The sequence below is a fragment of the Tauraco erythrolophus genome, chromosome 2, assembly GCF_009769465.1.
Source record: "Tauraco erythrolophus isolate bTauEry1 chromosome 2, bTauEry1.pri, whole genome shotgun sequence".
Taxonomy (NCBI): Eukaryota; Metazoa; Chordata; class Aves; order Musophagiformes; family Musophagidae; genus Tauraco; species Tauraco erythrolophus.
Window position 1 is genome coordinate 110,058,926 of NC_141466.1, and position 25,688 is coordinate 110,084,613.

The 25,688-nt window shown below is 39.4% G+C and overlaps 1 protein-coding gene across 1 annotated transcript in view; it reads left to right on the top strand.

The window, feature by feature from the left end:
• The window catches only part of SPATA17 (spermatogenesis associated 17), a 103,189-nt gene that overhangs the window by 35,102 nt on the left and 42,399 nt on the right, over positions 1-25,688 (top strand). Inside the window, exon 6 of the mRNA XM_086629486.1 lies at positions 9,930-10,053. Coding sequence (XP_086485612.1) covers positions 9,930-10,053 — 124 coding nt within the window. The remainder of the gene's footprint in view (positions 1-9,929; positions 10,054-25,688) is intronic.

Below are 25,688 nucleotides of genomic sequence, written 5' to 3' on the forward strand. Positions count from 1 at the left end.
ACCGTCATCTAATATTGTGCTTAGCTACTCAAGAAGAGATCTAGTACTCAGATCAGAAGATTATGTGCTTAGGTATGGACAACAGAATCATAGAATCATAGAATGGTTAGGGTTGGAAGGGACCTCAAAGATCATCTAGTTCCAACCCCCCTGCCATGGGCAGGGAAATCCTCCACTACACCAGGTTGCCCAAAGCCTCATCCAACCTGGCCTTGAACACTGCCAGGGATGGGGCATCCACAACTTCTCTAGGCAACCTGTTCCAGTGCCTCACCACCCTCAATGTAAAGAATTTCTTTCTTATATCTAACCTAAATCTGCCCTCTTTCAGTCTAAATCCGTTGCCCCTTGTCCTATCACTACACGCCCTTGTAAAAAGTCCCTCTCCAGCTTTCCTGTAGGCCCCCTTTAGGTACTGGAAAGCTGCTATAAGATCACCCTGGAGCCTTCTCTTCTTCGGGCTGAACAGCCCCAACTCTCTCAGCCTGTCTTCATAGCAGAGGTGCTCCAGCCCTCTGATCATCTTCATGGCCCTCCTCTGGACTCGTTCCAGGAGCGCCATGTCCTTCTTGTGTTGGGGACTCCAGAGCTGAACACAGTATTCCAGGCGGGGTCTCATGAGAGCTGAGTAGAGGGGCAGAATCACTTCCCTCGACCTGCTGGCCACGCTCCTTTTGATACAGCCCAGGATACGGTTGGCTTTCTGGGCTGCCAGAGCACATTGCCGGCTCATGTTGAGCTTCTCATCCACCAACACTCCCAAGTCCTTTTCCTCAGGGCTGCTCTCGATCCATTCTCCACCCAGCCTGTACTTGTGCTTGGGATTGCCCCGACCCACGTGCAGGACCTTGCACTTGTCCTTGTTGAACTTCATGAGGTTCTCACAGGCCCACCTCTCCAGCCTGTCAAGGTCCCTCTGGATGGCATCCCTTCCCTCCAGCGTGTCCAGAACCTAATGTTGGATGTACTCTTTAGGCACGAATAGTTGGATGCCTAAATATATATTTAAATATAGTCTGATTTATATGGTAGAACCCAAATTTCAGAGAATAGATTTTAATTCTGGGTATAATTTTTTGCAACTAATTTTTTTGTAACTAAAGTTTTCAAGACAATAAGAGATAAGGTTTCCTAACACTACTGAAACTGGGATATAGCTGATAATTTCTGTTTGGTATTTAGCTGCTGCTCTGAAATTACATAATTACAAATAGCACTGCAGTATTTAAAAATGTGTCAGATCACTCTCAAAATAATTGCATTTGCTATATTAAAAATATACTCATTTACTGTGTCTTTCATAATGTTTTATGTCTTTCATAATGTTTTTAAAAATGACATCATAGATGCTCAAGTGCTAACACTGTTCCATGAATGTGGAATTTGAGATAACCATCAGGTACCATGAAAATCACTTTGAAATTGTGAGATTTGGCATTATTGCTCTGCTATACGTAATGGGTCAATACATAAAAGCTCTCCCTGCCTTACCATTGTGAAACCTATTTAATGTGAACAAAGTGTACCATTTTATTTGCAAACATATTCAGACTTCTATATAAAAGTAAGTGAAAAATATGAGTCAGGCAGTAGACTTCAGTCAAATCGTTTCATAATACCCAGAGAAAGAAAATCAACTTAGCTGATGACCTTTAGAAGTTATAACGTCATGTTTGCTTTCTAAATCACATAATGTTGAATATTGTAAATGTTGCCAAGTACCGTATATTAAAGCAAAAGGAATACAGATATGTCTACATTGTCCTGCACTGCAGCAGAGAGATAACAGTTAGCTTAAATGAGTTCATTCTAGTACTGGGAACAGCTTAACTGTAGCAAAACATAGCAGTGCGCTTTCCTCTAGTTATTACTGTGCAGATGGTAGCATATATAGTCTTCTGGGAATTGCAGTGCCAAAAGATAACAGATACTTTCACATGACATTCACTAGAAAACTTGCAATGGTATTTGCCTGTGGTTAGGCATCCTCTGTTGCTGGAAAAAAAAGAACATGACTGCTCTCTTAGCAGCTTAGCTCTGACACTGTGCTAGAAATGACCACTGTAGCTAAACTGCTATCAGAATTATTTGTGTTAGGGCTGTTATCCATTCTGAGCCAGATCAGCTTTGTTACCCTCAAATACTGATTTCACTGTTTAAGCTAATCAGTCAGGCTGATTTTCCACGAAGAGGTAAACAGCTAAGAGACATGGAGTGAAAATATTTTTCCTGCTATGGTTAGCTATGTTAGAATAGACCTGAGCGTAAATAAAGTTGAACCATAGAATCATAGAATGGTTAGGGTTGGAAGGGACCTCAGAGATCATCTAGTTCCAACCCCCCTGCCATGGGCAGGGAAATCCTCCACTACACTAGGTTGCCCAAAGCCTCATCCTACCTGGCCTTGAAGACTTCCAGGGATGGGGCATCCACAACTTCTCTGGGCAACCTGTTCCAGTACCTCACCACCCTCAATGTAAAGAATTTCTTTCTTACATCTAACCTAAATCTGCCCTCTTTCAGTTTAAATCCGTTGACCCTTGTCCTATCACTACACACCCTTGTAAAAAGTCTCTCTCCAGCTTTCCTGTAGGCCCCCTTTAGGTACTGGAAAGCTGCTATAAGATCACCCCAGAGCCTTTTCTTCTCCAGTCTGAACAGCCCCAACTCTCTCAGCCTATCTTGATAGCAGAGGTGCTTCAGCCCTCTGATCAACTTCGTGGCCCTCCTCTGGACTCGTTCCGGTAGCTTGGATATACTTGTTCCAGTATACTTGGATCCAGTTCCTCAGACAACAGAAGCTTCAATGTTGCAGTTACTCTTATGCCACATCCATAATGAGTGGGTTTTACAGTTTAATTAAATCAAAATAGTTAAGCTAACAAAACATCGTTTAAATCGGACCTTTTACAAAAATTATTTTTGACTTCACAGCATTTTGTGCTGCCAGTGAGAATGAAGTAAATTCAGCTGAAGGATTTCTAAACACAAGGGAAAAACATTTTGACCAATAAGTTTGCATGTTTTCAGAAAATGGAATAATTTGTAAAGATTATGTATTACCAAATGTAGTGGTTTAGCCCAGCCAGCAACTAAACACCACACAGCCACTTCCTCACCCTCCCCCACTCCCAGGGAACTGGGAAGAGAATTAAAAGGGAAAAGGGAAGGAGACTCATAGATTGAGATAAGAAAAAAATAATTATAATGAAAGTAATGATGATGATAGTAATAATAATAATATGAAACATTAAAATTAATAATGACAAAATAATAATATATTAATATATATAAAATTATATAAAATGAAAAGAGAACGAGAGGGAGAGAGAACACCGAGAGTCTGAGAGAGCCCTTAGAAGAGAATTCCCAACTTCCTGGTCAACTCTCACCTACATACCGGGCACGACGTTGCATGACATGGTCATTGACCAATTCAGCCCTCAAACGTAAGTCTAAGTTCAAATCATAAGGTGAGTTGTGGGCCCTTTGTCCCAGCCGTGCTCCCCCCCCCAGCCCGACGTGCTGCTGCACACTTGCAAACACACAGGAAGCTGAAAGGTCCTTGAGGTCTCAGCACCAAGGTCTCACCACTGATATATAAATATCAGTGTGCTATCAACATTCTTCTCATAACAAATCCCAAACTAAATCCAAAACACAGAGCTCCTCTAGCTGCTAAAAAGAAAAATTAACTGTCCCAGCTGAAATCAGGACACACACAAAAAAGGTTTTAAATAGGTGTGAGGAAAAATTCTATGTGAGTTTTTATTGAAACCTTAATTAGACGATTCTGTATAATGGATTAGGGAAAATACTCCCTTTTTAGTTATGAACTGGCTCTGCAATCAGTATTTTGACAAGCTGTTGCACTCTCTTGAGTAACTGCAGCCGTGGAAATTTGAAGGATAAGAGGATACATCAGTCTGTTTTTCCCTATCATCTGGTACATGCTGTGTCCTGATCTCCTGATCTGCACGAGGTATTCATTCACTATACGCCCTTCACCGCTATGTTCATCACATTTCCTACGTTGTGTATTGATCATACTGTGGACCTTGACAGTTGAACTGGTATGCGACTTGATTCCACTGGCAGTATACACTGTGATTAAGGAAAGATGGGCAAAGTCTATTCTACTATGCACAAATTATAGAGAGATTTTAAGATGTTATGATTTTATTTCTGTAAAATTAATAATAATAGAAACTGTAGGGTGTTTTTGCATGCCTACACATTAGCTTTATTTATTTTAATTTTTTTCATTCTAAGGAGCCATATTAGTTTCCTGTTCGCTGCACTGCAATGACAGAGCAGTATCATTCCTCCAGATTTTGAAGAGTGTCATGATTGAGTTGTTGAATGGGTGATGTAAACATTTACGTTTAAAATTAGTAAGAATTTTGGACATCCAGTTGTGATAGGTCTCCTGGGCAGTAAGGTACCTTGTACTGCTAATAATTGACTGCCTCTTTGAGCATCTGTCTCACTGTAACTTGAGATCAAACATTTTGGTCAAGGGATTCTGTCAGGAAATACACAGGAGTATACATCACGGTAGAGAGGAGTAAGGAGATTACAGAGCTCCTTTATTCTCCTCAGTAAATCTGAACAGGTTCATTCAAAAAATCAGAAAAAGTTTGAGGACTGTCAAGCTGTCTGATGGTACATAGCTAACTTAAGCATGTAGTACATTTGTTCGTTTAAAACTTTACCTTTAAAGAACAGAGCTCTCTCAACTGTTTTTACATCCTGGGCTGGTCTATACGTATATTTCATTTTTTTCTCAAATATAATAGACTAAATCAAATTATATTATCATGGCAGGTCATATTCCATTCTCACCTACACCAGTGTAATGTGAAATCAAGTGGCATGCAGCGGTGTACCAAAAGTATTGTCCCACTAATTTCGTTTTCACTTCCATATTCTGTGTTTAAGCGCGAGAGATGATATATAGTCAGGAAGGTAAAATCCATTTAGGCTATCTCCTTTTATGCTAAGGTTGCCTACTGCCTATGTTGCAGGAATTTTATGATTTGGGGTCTGAACTGTTGAAAATCACAATAACTTTATACTCTTTCTGGGTACTCTAGGCAACTATACTAATTATTGATTTTCTCAAATGCCCTTTACTTTAGTTAATATTATAATTTTATGGCTATCTGGTCAAAGGACCACAGAATACCAGTGAAAATGCAAACAGAATGCAATAGTTTGATGAAGTTCAATAAATGTAGGTCAGTGTGAATTTGTAAAATGATGCAGTTCTATGCAGAATTATTAAAATCTGTATATTGCTGAAATCATCACTTGAAGACCTTTCCAAAAGTGCCAGGAACAATATTATATGTGTATTTTTAACCTTTATACAGACAGCAGGAGCACTGTCAACCAAATTTGCATCTCATAGCTGGAACCAACACCACTGCCTACTGCATAATGAAGTATCAGAATAACAATAAGTTACCTTGTCATATGAAAATGTTTTATTTTCAAACTATATAAAGCAAATAATTTTATCATTAATAAATCACCATAGAATGGTTAGGGTTGGAAGGGACCTCAAAAATCAAAGTCAATAGTTACTTCACAGATTTCTAACACAAGAGCACTTTTAATTGTGAGCTTTAAGAACATACGTTGATAATCCTCTGACAATTTTTGATTAAAAGAAACATTCTCTATGACAAGGAAAACACACTTCATGTTTCCCAGTATATTCACTTTTTTAACAAAAGAATGCAGCCTAAACTTGTGCTAATAAACACTGATATGCTTCTGATTTGTTGAGCAGTTTTCGGATCATGATAAGAGACTACATTTGTCAAAACTTACTCATATTTCATCCACAAAGATATTCCATGAAAATCTGCATGGGAGAAACTGTGATTGGACTAAGCTTATATGGGAAGCCAAGTTTTGTAGGAAGATGCAGTAGATGCTCTTAATATGCTGAGAGAAGCTTTAAGATAATGAAAAGATTATGTGTTAAAAATATACCCACTTTTTCAGTTATAACAGTTTAATAAGCAGTACTATTGTAACTATGAGCCATGCAACAGACAGATCATTTATATAAATAGAACAAGATTATTAATTAACCTAAAACGTGTTTAGCATTTACAGAACTCTTTTCCCCCAGAAATATTTGGTGAAGCTTTGGAAACACAGGCCAAACAATTTGCCCATATTCAATTATCCTACTTCACATGAAACCATTAAAGGTTCATCCTGAAGCAAATTTGGTCCAGATTTTGCAGAGTATCATGCATCATAGCTAGTATTCATAATATCACACAGTCTCAAGAAAAGATTGCTTACTATTGCTTAATGAACCTAAGATATGTATGAACAAAGAAAAGGCTGGCAGTTAAGTGTTTAATCCAAAGATCATTTAATTTCAACAAATTTTCAATTGATTTTAATTGAATTCCGATTTATTTTCTCTGGGAAGGCATACATGTAGGAGGTCACAAGCATGAAACTTCTCGATAAACACATTTATGTGTAAGCTATTTGGAAATCTAAGTTTATGTCTTTAGTATCACTTATGCTTACACACATTTTTCTGTATGGAAGCAGTGAAAACCCCTGCACAGTGCATAATGTGTTAATATTAATCTGCTAATGTGTGAAATAGTATATTCATATCAAACTACTTTTAGATTCTCTGCTTTTGTTGCTCCTATTCAAATTCTTGAAAGTATGGTAAAAGAGATGAAAGTTTCATGTTCAAATAGCTTTAGAATAAATCTACATTTATGCTAAAACATTGCTTTCCACTCAAGCAATGTTTAGACTACTGCATACCCTTTATTTTGTACTGCCTCTCAGGAGAAAATCATCTTGGGAGCTATTACCTCTGAGACAGAATTGTCTGCATGTTCTGTACAACTGTACAGAGCAGTATAATGCATGATAGAAATATTTTAGCACAACTGACAAAATGTGAAGGCTGCAAAAGTATGTGGAAAATTATTTGTAACTGCTTAAAACCCCTCAAATTTTAAATGGATTATGGTACAGTACTAGTGAGAATGTGTCATAATCAGAAAGGATCATGATGATTTGGATGATAATACTGTCTAAAAAGATCATGAATTAGATTGAACTTCAAGAAGTATTTTAGTCTTTGTTTAATTTCAGCAAGTAATGATTGTTAATCATTTATTCAAAGGAATCTGGTAAAGTCAGATTAATGACAATGGAAAACATTTTGCATCCCATTATCATTACATCTGTAATACAGATTTATATTTTTAACATAATTTTGGGGTTTTCATCACCATTTGTGTTCTAAATAACAAAGCTTCCATAACTACTGTTGGGAAGAAGTACATGGGTCTATAAGAACATGAATAAACTGTAGTAATATGTTGATAGACATTTCATCAGTTATTGATAGTGGTACTAAAGCTGAATAAAGTAATCTGTAATCAAAAAGGAACAATAAATAGTATTGAATATGTAAAACATGGATCATACATTCTGATATTGAAGGTAAAGCGGCATAAAATAAAAGAACAAAGTTGATACTATATGCATTGTCTGTTTATTCATTAGTTTATGATTGATTGATATAGAACAAAGAGTTTCCAAGTAAAAATGCTTGTGTACCTACATGCAGTGACTCTGAAATCTGTACCTTAAGGACAAAGAAAGGTCGCCAATCTCTCCAACTCCTAGTTCTTTGTCAAAAATGGACACAGTTAATGAGGTTTGTTTGGTACAGCACAAATTCTCAGACACAGATAGAGATCCTTTCAATGGAAACAAATTTGTTTGGCTTTACCAGGTTACTTAGCGATTAATAATAGCCTTGAGATGCAGGTCAGAAAGGTCATCGTCCCCGCTTGCCAACACAATCTAAAATGTGCAGCTAGTCCGGCTCTGCAGGCTTTGAGGCCCCAAAATACTATGCATAAAGTAAAACAGGCTATTTTCCAACTTCTTTTTTCATATTAATAAGCAATTTTCAAGAGAAGGGTGGCAAAATGGGGGCCATGCCACTCTAAGTAATTCATTTATTTTGCAATTTAATCTTATGTTGGAAAAAAATTACACTGCTGCAAAAGCATAGCATGGTGATTTTTAAACGTCAGTGTGCTTCATAAGTAACCTTGTATGAAATATTGTATTAGCAGCCTTTAACAGTAAACTGCAACAAAAAATATTTCCAGAGATTGAAACAGACCTATACATCTTTTCCCATCTTTAATTTATTGCCTTTTCATTCTATTTTTTCTTTCACATTTGAAATAAAACATGTTTAATTACTTAATATTTTACTTATTTTAGATGATAAAAACTTGAAAGATTGCATGAAACAAATAAAAATTCTACATTGCAACTTGTATTTGAGAATGTGATTTCATATAAAGCAATTATTGCTCCTTCACATATTTTGATGAACTAATTTAACATTATGATAATTAAAATATTAAGAATAAGTCTGAATCACAATCTTAAAAGCACTTTCAGGAGCAATATGACTTTCCCATGGGATTATTCGTATCAGCAAACTTATTCATGTGCATATTTTGACAGGATTTGACCCTTGTCCTAGCCTGTCTTATTCGGTACTCATTGAAACAACTGAGACCATTAATGTGGACCTCTCTAAATAATCTGTTTTATGGGAATATTTGAATTATCCAGATATGTGAATAGTATCTTTTTCTTGGCTTTTTATTTTCTCATATACATGCATGCTTAAAAAAATAAAGACTAGAATTTACTCACTTAATTAACTTTTAAACAATCTAAATGCTTGACTGAATACGCTTGGTGTCTTTGGCACACAGGTTAATTTGAACTAGCCATTTCTTAATAACAAAAATAACAAATGTTAATCAAACTAACCTTTTTTAACTGGGTCAAAGAAATTCCATACACATGCGCTGTGCACAATAGCCTGGAATTTCGTTTCTTATAGAACATTAATTCACTCCATGCTTGCATAATTTATGGCAAGCCTGGCTCTACAAAAAAAGAACCACTCAGGAGGAATTCTAAGTCCATTTCCAGTTAGTTTTCCCCTAAAGTTTTCCCCTAAACATTCAGTTAAAATAATGAGTTTTGTCCTTTCTTTAAGACCTGGTATTAGGTACAGTTCTTATTTCTTTTACAATGAAAGTTTTTTCTGCGACTTACTGAATACATAGACCCACCCATTTAGATGCCACTATGTGTTTGTAAACCTCTGTCATGCAGTGGCTCAAGAGGCCGTTACGTTCTTGTTTCTTGTGGTGGCCCATACCATTGCTATCAGACCAGAGTAGAAAGTGACCTGTGCAAGAAGCCCAATGCCATGGAAACTCCTCTTAAGGACGTTGCACACATAGAAGGTTTACGTCCAGTTCTTCTCTACACCTACGTTCTCAACCTTACAAAAGACTCAGGGATCGAGGAGTGAATGTCAAGTGTTATCCTGTGTCTACTATCCTCTTTCATTCCATAACGTCTCCCCTGATTGCAGATCAGAAGGAGGTGTTGTAAGGCACTAGGGGAAACATAAATGAACGATTTGAAGTTATTAGAAAGAAAATCACTAAATTATAATAACTTCTGCTTAGAGAAATCCAGACTAAAATGATTCTTAAAGACAAAAAAAGACCTCTATGAATGCTATTTTATGAAGCTATAAAAATATGTAGATTGACATATTCTTGAAAGAAGTAAGCAATATGAACTAATATACTGTTCATAGGTTTTATCATTTTAATCCTATTTCTTCACAGTTACATCCATATAGAATCCTGCTGCTGTGGGACTGAATTAACTGTAATTTTGCATTCCAGTGGTGTCAGTATCCTGCTAATACATAATAGTAGAACACTGTGAAGCTACAAAAGGGTTAAAGTAAAGTAAAACATTAGCACATCTTTTATTATTGTAATATAATTAGCAGACTTATTTTATTACAGGAATGAACTCCAAGAGTATGCAGAAATGAAGGAAGCTGAAGAAAAAAGGAAAGATCTAGAAAAGAAAGAAAAGGAAAAGAAATACCAAGCCCGAAAGATGCATTACCTCCTTAGCACTGAGCAGGTTGGTGTACCTGTCCCTGTCAGCTCATGCAAACCACTTGGGCCCCCAGCCTGACAGAGATAAACTAGCAGGCTGAATGGGACATGACTTGTTGAAAAGATATCACAAAGACACTACTTCGAGTTCAATTTAGTGCTTTTCTATAGGCAAGAGCAGGTACCATGACTATTCCGTGACAGCAGCTTCATAGAGGCAGCATCAGCACCACTGGCTGAAAGAGCCCAAGTCAGCAGTTTGATCTGCCACTGTGATAACACAACACGAAGGGCATAACCTCGCTTTAAAAACTCATTTTGACTGGCTTATTGTTGTGTTGTTGCACTTGTCAAGAACTAACAAGTTATTAAGCTGAGAAGAGATTTCTTTTTTTTTTTTTTTTCCTTTCTTTTAATTGAACTAATGCTGGGATTGGTGCTATGTTCTGCTTGTTTTTAGGATAGATTGTAAATGCAGGTTTTCAGCTAAAGGTTTTCCTGGAACTGCCTGAATCAGCTTATTTAGCGTGATTGTTTTCACATAGAAATGCCTCATAAATTTTAAATATTTACTGATTAATTTGTTTTGTATTGATAAAAGTGGTATATTTTTTCAAGCTTTCTTATGTAAGCTGCTTTACAGATGGGTGAATGTGCGGTAGATATATCTTCCACAAAATTGGTGTGATTGGTAAAGCTTGTACATTTGCCTTTTATTTAGTCCTCTTCTGTGAACTTTTGTAAAAATAAATTTGTGTCCTTAAGTGTTTGGTTACTGCTTGTTCTTCATACGACTAAGGAATTAATATGCAATCAAGGTATGCTAGTATGAACTAAGTGCTTGTTTTTCATAGATTGTTAATTATAATCTGTGTGTAAGAACTGCTAATCCTAAAGAACACAGGAAAAATACCATCACATCACACTTAGTGACAGAATATTTAATCTTTCCCTCTGTTTGAGATCTATCCAATAAATAGAAATATAGTTTAATTAACTGGATATCAGTTATCAAAACTCAATTTTTAAATCAGATTTAAGTCATTTTATTTGCCAAAAAAATTGCATAGTAAAATATTAGTAATTAATAGCATTAAAAGTTTTCTGAGTGACTTTTAGACAGGGGAGGTAGTTAATAACTCAAATTAGCGCACAACAATTGATTTGTCCAGATGTAGATCTAGAATATTCAGTATTCTAGATTCTAGAATATTTAATATTGTAGATTAAACTGTGCAGTGTTTTTTATACTGTTTTAAACTGTAGAAAATTGGAAATTCTTGTTTTTAACAGAAAGATTTATATAAACAAATGCGTAAACATTAATATGATTACCTGGAGTACAAAGATTGTCTGGTTAGAGACATTTAGTGACCTGTGATTTAAAAAGACTTTAGTAAGCTTAGTTCACTTCTGATGATACTGGCTTAGCAAACTGTAACACAATTTTAGGGAATGGCTTGTTTCAGCCATCTGCCTGGAGGTTCTACTGGTAGAGGGCAGCAGTAACTATTATGTTCTGATGAATATGGGTTTCTAATTTTACAGAATTAGAATTAAGCTAGCCGTGTTTTGCAGAACGAAAATATGATTTGTTTTGCTTGCTGTGATGGTTTGTGAATACTAGGTCTCAGAGCTCACAGATTTTTTCCTTTATCACAGAACTGTGCTCCAAGAACTTTCTTCTTTTGCAGGGAGTATTTCGAAACATGAATGAGTGTAAATCAATACAACACCCACAGACAACTGGAAAACTAGCAAAGATATACATGAAGTAAACTACTTACTGTAATCGAAGTCTGTATTCCACGTTTGCACATAGTTATAGAATTTGACATCTTGCTAAGATACAGGGAAATTATTTCAGTGTAGAATTTACTGGTTTGATGCTTTGTGTCTGACATTTTACTCTCTCTAACCCTGGTTTTCTGAACTGACTACAGTTGCATCTTTCTGTCTTCAAAAGATAGCTAGTTGGGTTACTGATCAAGGTTCGTTCACGTCTAAGTAGAACCAGGCAGGAAAAGTCAACACTTTTGAGTTAAGGAAAAAAATATGATTTGAAAGCAGGGGGCATAGCAAATGAAAGAGGAGGTTGATGAATTGAACTTATTGTAGAGCCATGTATTAACTAAAGCACAGTGAGTTGTGGAGATGATCTGCTAGTTTACTACAATCTCCTCCCCTTCCTGCCATGCATAACGAGATGCAATGATGGAGCTGAGCCACCTCATGCATCAAGGCTGCAGGTGTTCAGGCAGGTTATATGAACAGTATTGCAAAATCTGTATTTGCAATTATCATTTCAAATATATCCTATAGTTTTGAATCTTTTTGTTTTACTACAGACAAAAAGGTTGAGAAAAGGGTTTTACATGTTGATAGAAAGGAATTAAAAAGTTGTTGCTCCTCAATATTAGTAAAGAAAGACATGTCAAGTTCTACTGTCCACTCCCTAGAAGATGAAGCCCAGAAACCCATCTCAGAAGTGTGTTACAGGTGAAACAGAGAGATGATCAAACAACGTAGCATTGCACAATGTAGCAGATGATACAGTGATCCTTTCTGGCCTTGAAGTCTATGAATCCTTTATTGATTGCAGAATTTGCTCTTCTTATTCCACAGATTTTGCCCATTCCTAATTATCAGCATTATTTTACATTTCAAAAACCTAAAACATAAGAATGCTAGTGTCATGAATGTACAGGGGTGTCTAGTATGTACATAATAGAATGGCCTGTGATGAAGTCTACAGGTTTTGTCTTTTTCATGAATTAACTTGCTATTCAAGCAGTTATTTCTTCCATAAACTGTTACCTTTATAAAGAAAAAAAAAAGGAGGAAGAAATGAATAAACTCTAAATTATTATGCGTTATTTGTTGTTTCTTCATGATTCCCATAATGGTAAAAATCCCCAACAGTCGAGTCACATGGTCAGTTGTGTTGCCCTCTATGCCTACTGGTTGCTTGGTGCAAGAGATTTTGGTGTAAAATACAGCAAGAAATAAATCGGTGCGGTGGCAACTCTGGGGCTTGCAAACTGAGTTCCATTTTAAAAATAAGATCCTCTATATTTCAGATTTTAAAATTTATATATATATATAAAAATAAAACAATGTTTTCCTTGCATGTTTTCACCTTAACAGTCTGATAAATTCTGACTTCGTGATGAACATGGTAAAAATCGAAGTACATATTTAACAAGCCTTTGCCTTTGTTAAGAATATTTCTTGTCATTTCTTATTAGTAACACAATAGAAATAACAGTGAAGATGTATTTTTTCATTATTTTTATCTTTTTTATCATGAACTGCATTATAATTTCCTGAGACATGTAATAATTACGCTTTTCTTACTAGTCCATAATCACAATATTCTTCTTCTACTACAGTGGTAATGATCCGTTTTTTTAGTTGTCATTAATAAATGAACTACTTGGAATCATAGAATGGTTTGGATTGGAAGGGACCTCAAAGATCATCTGGTTCCAACTCCCCTGCCATGGGCAAAAACACCTTCCACTACATCAGGTTTCTCAAAGCTTCATCCAACCTGGTCTTGGACACTTCTGGGGATGGGGCATCCACAACTTCTCTGGGCAATCTGTTCTCGTGCCTCACCACCCTCAGACTGAATAATTTTTTCCTTAGATCTAATCAAAATCTACTCTCTTTCAGTTTAAATCCATTGCCCCTTGTCTTATCAGTACATGCCCTTGTAAATAACCCCTCTCCAGCTTTCCTGTAGGCCCCGTTTAGGTACTGGAAGGCTGCTAGAAGGTCTCCCCAGAGTCTTCTCTTCTCCAGGCTGAACAGCCCCAACTCTCTCAGCCTGTCTTCATAGGAGAGCTGCTCCAGCCCTCAGATCATCCTCGTGGCCCTCCTCTGGACCCACTCCAGCAGCTCCATGTCCTTCTTGTGTTGGGAACTCGAGAGCTGAATGCAGTATTCCAGGTGGGGTCTCACGAGAGCAGAGTAGAGGGGCAGAATCACCTCCCTTGACCTGCTGGCCATACTTCTTTTGATGCAGCCCAGGAGACGGGGGCTTTCTGGGCTGCCAGTGCACATTGCCAGCTCATGTTGAGCTTCTCATCCACCAACACTCCCAAGTCCTTTTCCTCAGGGCTGCTCTCAATCCATTCTCCATCCAGCCTGTACTTGTGCTTGGGGTTGCCCTGACCCATGTGCAGGACCTTGCACTTGTCCTTGTTGAACTTCATTAGATTCTCACAGGCCCACCTCTCCAGCCTGTCAAGGTCCCTTGAGATGACATAGGTCCCTCTGGGTGGCATAACTCCCTCTGGATGGCATACTTATTAAACGTGGTTTTGTATTATAAACATGTTTACCTGTGCAGATTATCCTTCTATATCTCTGTAGTTCTCCTTTCTGTATTAACAAATTTCACTGTAATTGATTAGGATCCTACTTCTGCTCTTTGTCATTTTTGCAAGGCTGACATTCACAGCAAGGGCTATCCTTTGCAAAGTGCTGACAAACCACCTTTAAAGTCAATGAAAGATAGAATCGCTGAATATATTGATGCCACTTTGTAGAAGTGGATACAAAGAGTCCGCATTTGTTGGAACATGTAGTTGCATGATTCCTGTCATCGGCATTTCCAACTTTCCAAGAAATTTTGCAGTTGGTCTTTGTCTTATAGCGATGGTTAGAATTAGGTATACAATAGACTAAATCCAAAGATCCAGGATCAAGCTAGAATGCAGACCTGTATTTAGTATCTGCTGACAGAGCAAGCAGCAATGCTGAGGTGAGTCTGTGAGTTGCAACAAGTGTGTCCAGCTGCTGCTAGCACTGCTGCTAGTACTACTGTTGCTACTCAGGTGGAGGACCCGGAAGTCCACAGTGTGGTGGGAAACAGAAGGCGGTGGTAACTGAAGGAGCCAGAGAGGGAGAATTGGTGGAAGGAGCAGAGTGATGTGTTTGTCTTGTAAAGTCGTTGAGATCAGGAAAAGATTCCCGTGGAAATAGTCTTCAGAGTGCCACAGCTGAAAAGCTATTTGCTATTATGGTTTCTCCTGTCACCGAGAAAAAGACTGGAGAATCAGCAGAGCAACAGATCTTTTCCCTTTTCTCTATAGTTTTTTCCCATATAGCAAACAGAACTGGGTGAGGTAAAAGAGAATTCTAATTCTCTTTTCTCCTACTTTCCTCTACCTCTAAACAGATGAACCACATTTACCTTTTGTCAGAGAAAATGAATGTACAACTAGTCTAGAAAGAAAAAGTTCTTGAGCGCTTTGTCACACAATTACAAAATGTATGTGATGTGAGAATGTGATGTTGTATATGGATGTATGTATGTGAGAATGTGATGTCGTATATGGATCACTGTCGTGGTTTTTTTTTTTTTTTTTGGACTGAGGGTCGAGACAAGAACCGAAAAAGGGAGCACCCACTAACCATGGTCTCGGGCAAAACATGACTCAGGCTTTCTTCATAAAACAAAACAATTTATTAACAGTTACTTAACAAAAGACAAAAGGGAACGAAACCGGTTACTTGAGAGGAGAAAAGAGGAAAACAAGGCCCGATCTTAAAACAACACCTCCCCACCCCCTATTTTCCTTTCGTTCCTGGCTCTGTCTTCCCCCCAGCGGCGCAGGGAGACAGGGAATGGGGGAGTACAGGTCAGTTCATCCATGTTGTTCACTGCCGCCTCTTTCTTAAAGGAGGAGGAGTCTTTACACCATTTTTCCCTTGCTTCGGTGGATCCCCTACTCACAAAGAAAAAGTCCCCAAACTTTTCCAAAGTAAGTCCTGCCCGCAGGATTGCAATCCTCCCCATGGATCGCACCAGTTCGGGCTTTACCAGTCTCGGCCTCTTAGGGAGCTGCTGCCACTCGCGTCGGCGTGGGTCGTCCCACGGTCTCCAGATGCCTCCACGACCTCGTCGTGCATTCCATGCCCCATTATCAACAGTACCTGGTCGCGCATCCCCTGCTCCACGACCTCTCCTGGGCTCAGGCATCTCCTTCCCGACGTGGGTTTCTCCACAGGCCACGAGTGGGCCGCTGCTCCGCCGAGTACACCCTGGCTGCAGGGGGGCCGCCTGCCATCTCACACCGATTGCAAGGGAAGCCTCAGCTCCAGTACACCTCCTCCTGCTCCATCTTTGCTGACCCGGTCGTTGTGGTTGTCTTCTCTTAGATATTAATCCTCTCTGGGGGAGCTCGGCCCGGCGGGCACCCCGGGAGCGGGGCGCTTACCGAGTCCCCCATGCGGCTCCCCGGCGCCATCTTGAGCACATGGCGCCGGCCCGGGCCCGGGCCCGGGCCCGGGCGGCCGCTCGGCCGGGAGCCGGGAGCGAGGGCAGCGCCCTCCTGCTCTCTCCTCGCTCCTGAGCAAAAAGCCCCTTTCCCGCCCCTTTGTCTCAACTTAAATAGGGCAATTCGCAGAGGCGCCGCCTTGGCTCAACCTCCCCCGGGGGGGGATGGGACTCAGATCTGGTGGCACAGGGAGCAAATCCCCTCCCCTGCCACCAGAACACCCCCCCACACATCAAACTATCACATTCCACCCCTCGCCTCTGCGAATTCCCTATTTAGGCACAACTTCACTTAAAACATTGAACAAGAACACACATTTCACAAACAATCCACCCCTAGTCCCTTCACCAAACACAACAATCAAAGTTTCCCAAGGTCCCTCTGTTTTCACTACTCTGGAGTCCATGTTTTGCCCGTTACCTCTCCCAATCACTATTCCTATCTCGAATTCCTCAGCCCCACGTTGGGCGCCAAAATTGTCGTGGTTTTTTTTTTTTTTTTTGGACTGAGGGTCGAGACAAGAACCGAAAAAGGGAGCACCCACTAACCATGGTCTCGGGCAAAACATGACTCAGGCTTTCTTCATAAAAACAAAACAATTTATTAACAGTTACTTAACAAAAGACAAAAGGGAACGAAACCGGTTACTTGAGAGGAGAAAAGAGAAAACAAGGCCCGATCTTAAAACAACACCTCCCCACCCCCTATTTTCCTTTCGTTCCTGGCTCTGTCTTCCCCCCAGCGGCGCAGGGAGACAGGGAATGGGGGAGTACAGGTCAGTTCATCCATGTTGTTCACTGCCGCCTCTTTCTTAAAGGAGGAGGAGTCTTTACACCATTTTTCCCTTGCTTCGGTGGATCCCCTACTCACAAAGAAAAAGTCCCCAAACTTTTCCAAAGTAAGTCCTGCCCGCAGGATTGCAATCCTCCCCATGGATCGCACCAGTTCGGGCTTTACCAGTCTCGGCCTCTTAGGGAGCTGCTGCCACTCGCGTCGGCGTGGGTCGTCCCACGGTCTCCAGATGCCTCCACGACCTCGTCGTGCATTCCATGCCCCATTATCAACAGTACCTGGTCGCGCATCCCCTGCTCCACGACCTCTCCTGGGCTCAGGCATCTCCTTCCCGACGTGGGTTTCTCCACAGGCCACGAGTGGGCCGCTGCTCCGCCGAGTACACCCTGGCTGCAGGGGGGCCGCCTGCCATCTCACACCGATTGCAAGGGAAGCCTCAGCTCCAGTACACCTCCTCCTGCTCCATCTTTGCTGACCCGGTCGTTGTGGTTGTCTTCTCTTAGATATTAATCCTCTCTGGGGGAGCTCGGCCCGGCGGGCACCCCGGGAGCGGGGCGCTTACCGAGTCCCCCATGCGGCTCCCCGGCGCCATCTTGAGCACATGGCGCCGGCCCGGGCCCGGGCCCGGGCCCGGGCGGCCGCTCGGCCGGGAGCCGGGAGCGAGGGCAGCGCCCTCCTGCTCTCTCCTCGCTCCTGAGCAAAAAGCCCCTTTCCCGCCCCTTTGTCTCAACTTAAATAGGGCAATTCGCAGAGGCGCCGCCTTGGCTCAACCTCCCCCGGGGGGGGATGGGACTCAGATCTGGTGGCACAGGGAGCAAATCCCCTCCCCTGCCACCAGAACACCCCCCCACACATCAAACTATCACAATCACTTAAGCTTGCCATTGCTCTGACTGGTGGACTCAGTCCCAGCCTCATTTCCAAACCTGGACTTCCTGCTCTGTGGTAAATGATGCTGAGATTAGATGAGCTAATGTTGGTTCTCTGTTCTGTGGGATCTTCTATGTGAATGCTTTAAACATTGAGACCTTGAGAAAAATCATGCAGTTGTGTGTTCATGCCTACTCTTCATTTATGTACAGAATCTTCTTTCTGTTGGGCCCTTATCAATTAGAAATTCTGAGTCAGACTAAAGGGTCACCTGGCCCAGCATCCTATCTTTGACAGCAGCCAACAGCACATGCCCAGGGTTGAGTGCTAAAATGGGGCAGTGGGGCAATATACTGACATGCCAAGAATACTTTCCAGTTTCCAGCAATAAGTAGTTGAAGGACTTGCAGTTTTTTATTGTAGAGATTTCATTTTTTGGATTATTAAAGTGTTCACTTTTTGCCTCTGTATTCCTCCAGCTATTGCCTCTCTTAATGCTCAGAGAAGGAATAACCTAAAAAGAGAAGTGTCATAAGAAATCTAGAACCACAACGCTAACTTACTCTCAGACTGCGCTTCCTTGGAAAACAAGCCCACTCATTTTTCTTGTAGTATTTTTTTGCAGCATGCTCATTTCACAGCATATACTGTCTCTGGTGTTCTGTCAAAGGAGAATGTGCCATTGCAAAGTGCCTTATTCGTTCTCCATAGTTTGGTGAGGTTCTGCATACTGCCTATTCCACTCCAAGCAACGGTAAAGTGCATCACTTTCCAGCTCTCTTTAGTAGGACAACAATTTCTCCTGATGTGCTTTGTCAGTTTGTGAGCAGATACTGTTCCTAAGCTCCTAGATAATGTAGAGCTGCAAGAGAAGAACAAAGTTGATGTGTAATAATAGGCCCTTTTTGTTGTAAAAGTTACGAAATCTACAACATTTCTTTCAGAAACTGCCAGTAACAAGACATGAGTTATCTTTTTGGATTGCAGCAATTCCTCCAGTTTTCAGTGACTGCTTGAGTGTGTCACCGTCTCTCTGTTAATTCAGGGCTAATGTGGTTAGACATGTAGCTGGTATTTGCCCATATTTATTCCCATTGAACTAATGCATTGAAAAGGATTACTTGTAGGGATATAACAGCTGGTGCTGTGAAATAAACAAGTATTCATAATGGAACTAGTCTTTACTAAGATTACCCTTTCCAGGGAGACATAAACATGTGAGACAATAACTCTTTGATAGTTTTGCACTATAGAAAACAATTTAAAAAGAAACCCTTAAGAATAATACTCTATGGGGAGGAAGGAAATGTTAGCATCAAGTGAGTAACAGTGAAAAGTTTTAATTTCAGCAATGAGAACTGAGTTTTTCCATTCTTACTCTCTCTCTGTAACACCCATACTCCATAAGCAATTCCACTTTAGGATAATGGGAGTCATTTAGCAAACTTCTGTGGGCTCTTGATTAAGTTTTTTGTGTGTAGAGGTAGCAAAAACATGACCCAAAGTTACTTTTGAGCTTTTGTTTTTCAGGTCAGTTTCATTTTCTGTAGTTACTGTAGGACTCAAAATTTTATCACTTTAATCAATTGTATCAGTCATTATTTTATGTTTGTCAGTTCACAGAGTAAAATATTTTAAATTCAAATTCTATTCAATGCTAAGGTACTTTTTAATTACATTTTTCTTGTCAACAAAGATGGCAATTCACAAACATTACAGTGACTCTGTGTGTCCCCTTTTTACACACTGGAAATCAGGAGTTAATTCTGTTGAAGTTACTGCACTTACATCAGGTGTAATGTTCCTAAGTGAGGAAGAAAAAAAAGCCACAAAAACCTTCCTGCAGCAGACTAATGAATATTCAGAAGACACAACTGATTAATATGCTTCTAACCTAATGTGCTGTCCTGTAAGATCTTGAAAAATAATTGGTCCAAAATGACACTGTTTGACACCCACTCTGTCTCTGGACACCTGGCAGTTTTATTCTTATAAAGGTGAGGACTCAGTGGATAAAGCTCTGGCCTTTGATCTGCAGATCCAAAGTTTAAGAGACAAGGCTGCAAGTTTGGTCATTTGAGCTTAGTCCCGAGTGAACAGTCCACATCACAAAATGATTATACATAATTTGTTACTATTGGCAGTGTCTGTTCAGGAAAGGCCAAGGACTGAGCTAGCATGAAGAATGAATTAGCTCTTACCTTTTACATTTTATTTCCTCCCTCTTTACTGTTGTAATTTTATTATCCTGTCTCTAAAACATTCAGGGGATGAAATTATCATTCATTGTAGGTACTAATACTTCCTGAAGATGAACTAAAATGGTTAATTTTTTTTTAATGTAGGTGCCCCAATCACTGAACATCCCCACGTATCCATGGGTGTTTAATATCCACTCATCACTTCTCTGCCAAGAAGTCAGATATTTCTGAATACTTCTCAAAGCTTGTACCATAAAAAATCCCATTTAAATTAAAGAGGAGAGAGTGAGCTTTCCTGGCTCTCAGGCAGGCTTGCAGCTACATTTAAATAGCATTAGTATATAAAGCACTTCATGCTACAGTGTTCTGTTTTTATAAAATATTATTTCCAAAGGATTCTCAATTTGCATTAAATCCTTCTTACAGTACTTATGACAGGTATGTTTGATCAGCAAGCTGCCTTCTTGTATTCACTTCCACATTGGAAGCCAGATGTATCAGCCTATTCACAGGTATTCAGCATAGGAAAATCATTCCACTCCTGTGCCTCATGAGGCAGTATACACACAATCTCAGTTCACTTGAAAGGAATCTCAGTTAATGTTGCTTAATGATTCTGTCAAAAGGAGGACAAAGTAAAGTAAACTGAAAGCAGCCAGGAACTGAGCTGTTTGTGATTCTGGAAGACATTGTACCTGAGGAAAGAAAAGTGTTTATGTCTAGAAGGTTAGTTCCACTAGGTCTGAATTCCAAAAATGACTTTTAAGTAATTTGCACACACAATAAAAAATCTTTACTTCTCTTAGAATTTGAGTCCAGGTCTTGCCATTTGAGATTACTCATCCTGGGAACACTCAGGACTGTAATTCTGCTACTCAACACGGTATTATGGTGATGTAAAAAGAAGTCAAGCGCTAGAAGCCAACATATATCTCTAGAATCTGTCTGATGCACTCTTCATTTAGTGACAAAGTTTACAGCTTCTGTAGATTTTCCATTTTTGCTCCTATAATTTTATACATAGAATCATAGAATGGTTTGAGTTGGAAGAGACCTCAAAGATCATCTAGTTCCAATGCCCCTGCCATGGGCAGGGACACCCTCCACTCTACCAGGTTGCCCAAAGCTTCATCCAGCCTGGGCTTGAACACTTCCAGGGATGGGGCATCCACAACTTCTCTGGGCAACCTGTTCCAGTGCCTCACCACCCTCAGACTGAAAAATTTCTTCCTTATCTCTAGTGTAAATCTACCCTCTTTCAGTTTAAATCCATTGCCCCTTGTCCTATCACTACATGCCCTTGCAAAAAGTCCCTCTCCAGCTTTTTTTTGGGCTCCCTTTAGGTACTGGAAGGTGTCTCTGGAGCCTTCTCTTCTTCAGGCTCAACAACCCCAACTCTCTCAGCCTGTCTTCATAGGAGAGCTGCTCCAGCCCTCGGACCATTTTTGTGGCCCTCCTCTGGACCTGCTCCAGCAGCTCCATGTCCTTCTTACATTGGGGGCCCCAGAGCTGCACACAGTACTCCAGGTAGGGTCCCACAAGAGCTGAGTAGAGGAGTAGAATATTTCCCTTGACCTGCTGGCCGTACTTCTTTTGATGCAGCCCAGGATACAGTTGGCTTTCTGGGTTGCAAGCGCACATTGCCGGCTCATGTTGAGCTTCTCATCAACCAAGAAGCCCAAGTCCTTCTCCTCAGGGCTGCTCTCAATCCATTCTCCACCCAGCCTGTATTTGTGGTTGGGATCACCCTAACCCATATGCAGGACCTTGCACTTGACCTTGCTGAACTTCATGAGGTTCTCACAGGCTCACCTCTCAAGCCTGTCAAGGTCCCTCTGGATGACATCTCTTCCCTCCAGCATGTCAACCACACCACACAGCTTGGTGTAATCAGGAAACTTGCTAAGGATATGCTCAATCCCACTGTCCATGTCACCAACAAAGTTGTTAAACAGCATTGGTCCAAATACCGACCCCTGAGGAACGTCACTCGTCACTGGTCTCTGCTTGGACATTGAGCCATTACCTGCAACTGTTTGAGTGCGACCATCCATCCAATTCCTTATCCATTGAGTGGTCCATCTGTCAAATCCATGTCTCTTCAATTTAGAAGCAAGGACGTTTTGTGGGGCAACGTCAAATGTCACTCATACTAAGCATATGTTATTATAACATAGTGACATCTCTCTACCTACCATGTGTTACAGCATTTAGTATCTCTGCATCTAGCATTAGTCATTTAAAAATCACCAGCTACAAGGTCTCTGTACTTAAACTGTCTTTTTCAGTGTCTGAATTTCATTATCTCTATTTGTGTGGATTATTTTTAGACGACAAACTTCTTGCTCAACTCCTGTGGGTAGGATTAATGGCAGAGTTTAAAGGACAAGCTGTGTGATCTATCAAAAGTGTGCATGCTGAGATCTTAGAAAAACATGACCACATTTTGTGTATTACTGTCAGTTGGGGTGGCAAAAGGGTTGAATTGCTGCAGGGTCCAAAAACTTATAAGAGTGAGTTATGTATTGAATATTGGCTTTATGTGCGATGTAGTGCACACATTTAAGAAAGAATCTATATTGCAAGGAAATTACAATGTAGTGCAAATAAATAGTTCACACACAGAGCCACGTTCACACATACTTGCAGAGTGGAACTCCACTGACATTCCTGAAGTTGTTACTGGGGTGAATCTGGTGGATGCGTAGTAGTCCATCTGGTGTTTATACAAGTTTGATGTGATGTATGGTCTTGCTCAGGTAATTTCGGAAACTATTATATCAGAGGAAGTACAGGCTAAATAAGAGATAAGTGCATAAGAAGAGGGAGGTTAGGAATGGCATGGGAGAAGTCATGAAGATAAAATGCCATACATTTCTCAACAGCAAACCTTCTTGTTGATTAAGAAGTGGCACTGATGGTATCCTTGCTTTAATGAGACTTCAAGATGAGTGATGTACACACCAATTCTTTTGGTTTTTTTTCAGCTCTTAGGCAAGTGAATAGTCTGATATTAAAGTTCTTTCATTAACTTGCAGAGTTTATTCAATATTCAATGCTTTTGTTTAGTATCTAATATATACTGTTAATTTGGGAATTATGTCTGTCCTGCAATGGACATGATGAAAACTCTGTATCTTCCCCCATCTATTGTTTTCTTTATCTTCATTTTGCATGTTTTCTTTGCTTCCAGTTTTTCTATTTCAACAATCTTTTAACAAACTCTTTTTCTTTCATTTTTTCTTATTACATCACTTTTTTCTTCTCATTTCTGACTAATCTGACTAACATGACTCTGTTCCCACTTTTTTTTATTCTTTCCTGTATACAATACTATGACCATTCATTAAACCTTCACCTCATTGTTTGTTGGTCTCATTGAAGACTGCTTTGTTAAACACACTGCACCTTTTTGAGTTTTCAGACCTTGTCTAATCCTATAGGTTTACTACAGCAGATTGTTTAATAAATCTGTCAGAATATATGTCCAAGAGGGAAGATTCACATATAAGCGCAATGCAAGAGACATAAGGAACAATGAAAAGAAATCAAATATTACATTGTTTACCTGCATATAAGTATTTTTTGGAAAAGTGAATGAATTCGATATTTAGTAATTGTTTCATTAACAAAGGAAGTTTCTATATGATTTCCATCTCTATCTGTTAAGAAAAGCTTCTCCTGTCTTCTGATATATTGTTGTAGGTAGCTCCTGGTGTTACAAATTCAGAGATACTAAATGGTATAATTGCAAGAATTTTTCTTAATCCAGTGAGAAAAGGAGCGAATTTTGAGTTGTTTATTCCTTCCAAAGCTAATCTTTTCCATTTTGACAAAGACGATAGGTGAAATTTTAATTTTAAAGATGTAAATAATATTGCACATTTACGTAAGTATTTTAAGGTTCTGAAAACTTCTCACAAACATAAATAATTTTAACCTCAAAATAACCTTGTGAAGTCAGGAAATAGTGTCTGTGTTTTCACATGCAGCTATTGAGGCATGGAAGAACAAAATCACCTTTAGAAATTATTCTTCAGCCTAAGCTCTTTAATTCAGTCATACAGGGTGGCTTTAGAAACAGTTTGGTTTTCAGAGATTCCTAGAATTTGTACATCATCTCATACTCACCCCAGTAGTTCTTAAAGAAAAAATTCTGACAGTAATGGCATTTCCTATTCTCATTTTCAAAAGAAAGTCATTAAGCTAGCTAAAATGTATCTTTCTGTTTATTTTGAAATCAGTTAGAAGTCAAATGAGAAGTCAGTAAGAGAACTTTGAATGCTCTGTCTCTGTTTTGCGTGTTCATCATAAGAGCACTGTTTCTCATGCCATCACTCACTCATTCAAGCTATTATCCCTGATCTAGTCAAGTCATCAACAGCCTGCGTAAGAATTAGATTTGACAGAGTAAGCCTCAGTCAGAGAAAGAATCAATGAAAGGTGGATACATTTTTGGGATGCCTCTGCATTTGCTGGGCTGCTGTGTTTTGGATGTTGTGCCACAATGATCCTTGCATTAAACCAAGAGTTTGTTTCTCTTTTGTCGTGTTGCCTAAATACCCGAGCAGTAGGTGCCTGCTTGAAGACTCAATTACGGTTTTGTTTCCTGTAATTGAACTTAGTGTCTGTGCAGGTTTAGAGGTTGGTTTTATGATCTGTGGCCAGGATACTGGACTTGAATGTTTCCTTAACACCTAATTGTATAGTCTATAAAATTGCACCCTGGTTTACTTATAAATGTGCATTTAATACATGGTTGTACTATTATTTTGATATCAAGCAAACATTTCACAGATGAAAAGGACTGAACCAAGCTTTAAAATCTGAAGGCAGAATAACAATAATTAATGCTTCTATTACTCTGTTTAAACAGAATATATATTAAGCAGAAGACAGGTAATTAATCCCACTTGAAAGAATATACGCTACTCATCACTCATTTATGAATTCTTCAGTCTCTGCATAAAAGCAGCATCTCTAGCAAAGCTAAAATATCTTAGGTACAATAACAGGCTAGGTCCTCCAATTCTTATTTAGATGAGATTCCTGAAAGTATATTTTTATAAGGATTACAGCATCAGACCTAAGGAGTAGCATTAGCTCAGTGAGAATTGAACCTTCATTTATAAAGCTGGCTAACATTTTTCCTGTTGTCAGCCATGGTAAGAAAATTTCATCTCAAATTGGAATGTTGAATCACAATATGGTATTTTTGCAGTATCTGAATAAAGTTTACACTGTATTTCTTAATTGTTAATATAAAAATGTGTTCATATTAGTTAAAAAATCACAGATTACTCCTAGTAGAATACACTCTAATGTGGCTTAAATATTTTGATGTTTCAAGTTTGAATTAATGGATATAGTTTTATTATACTTGTTGCTAGAACAGTATTTACAGAATTTTTATAGATGACTTTCCCCAGTAAATTTCATATCCAAGATATTATCCTTTTATTTTCACTACATATGGAATATTCTGACAGCCTGTAATAAACTAGTTA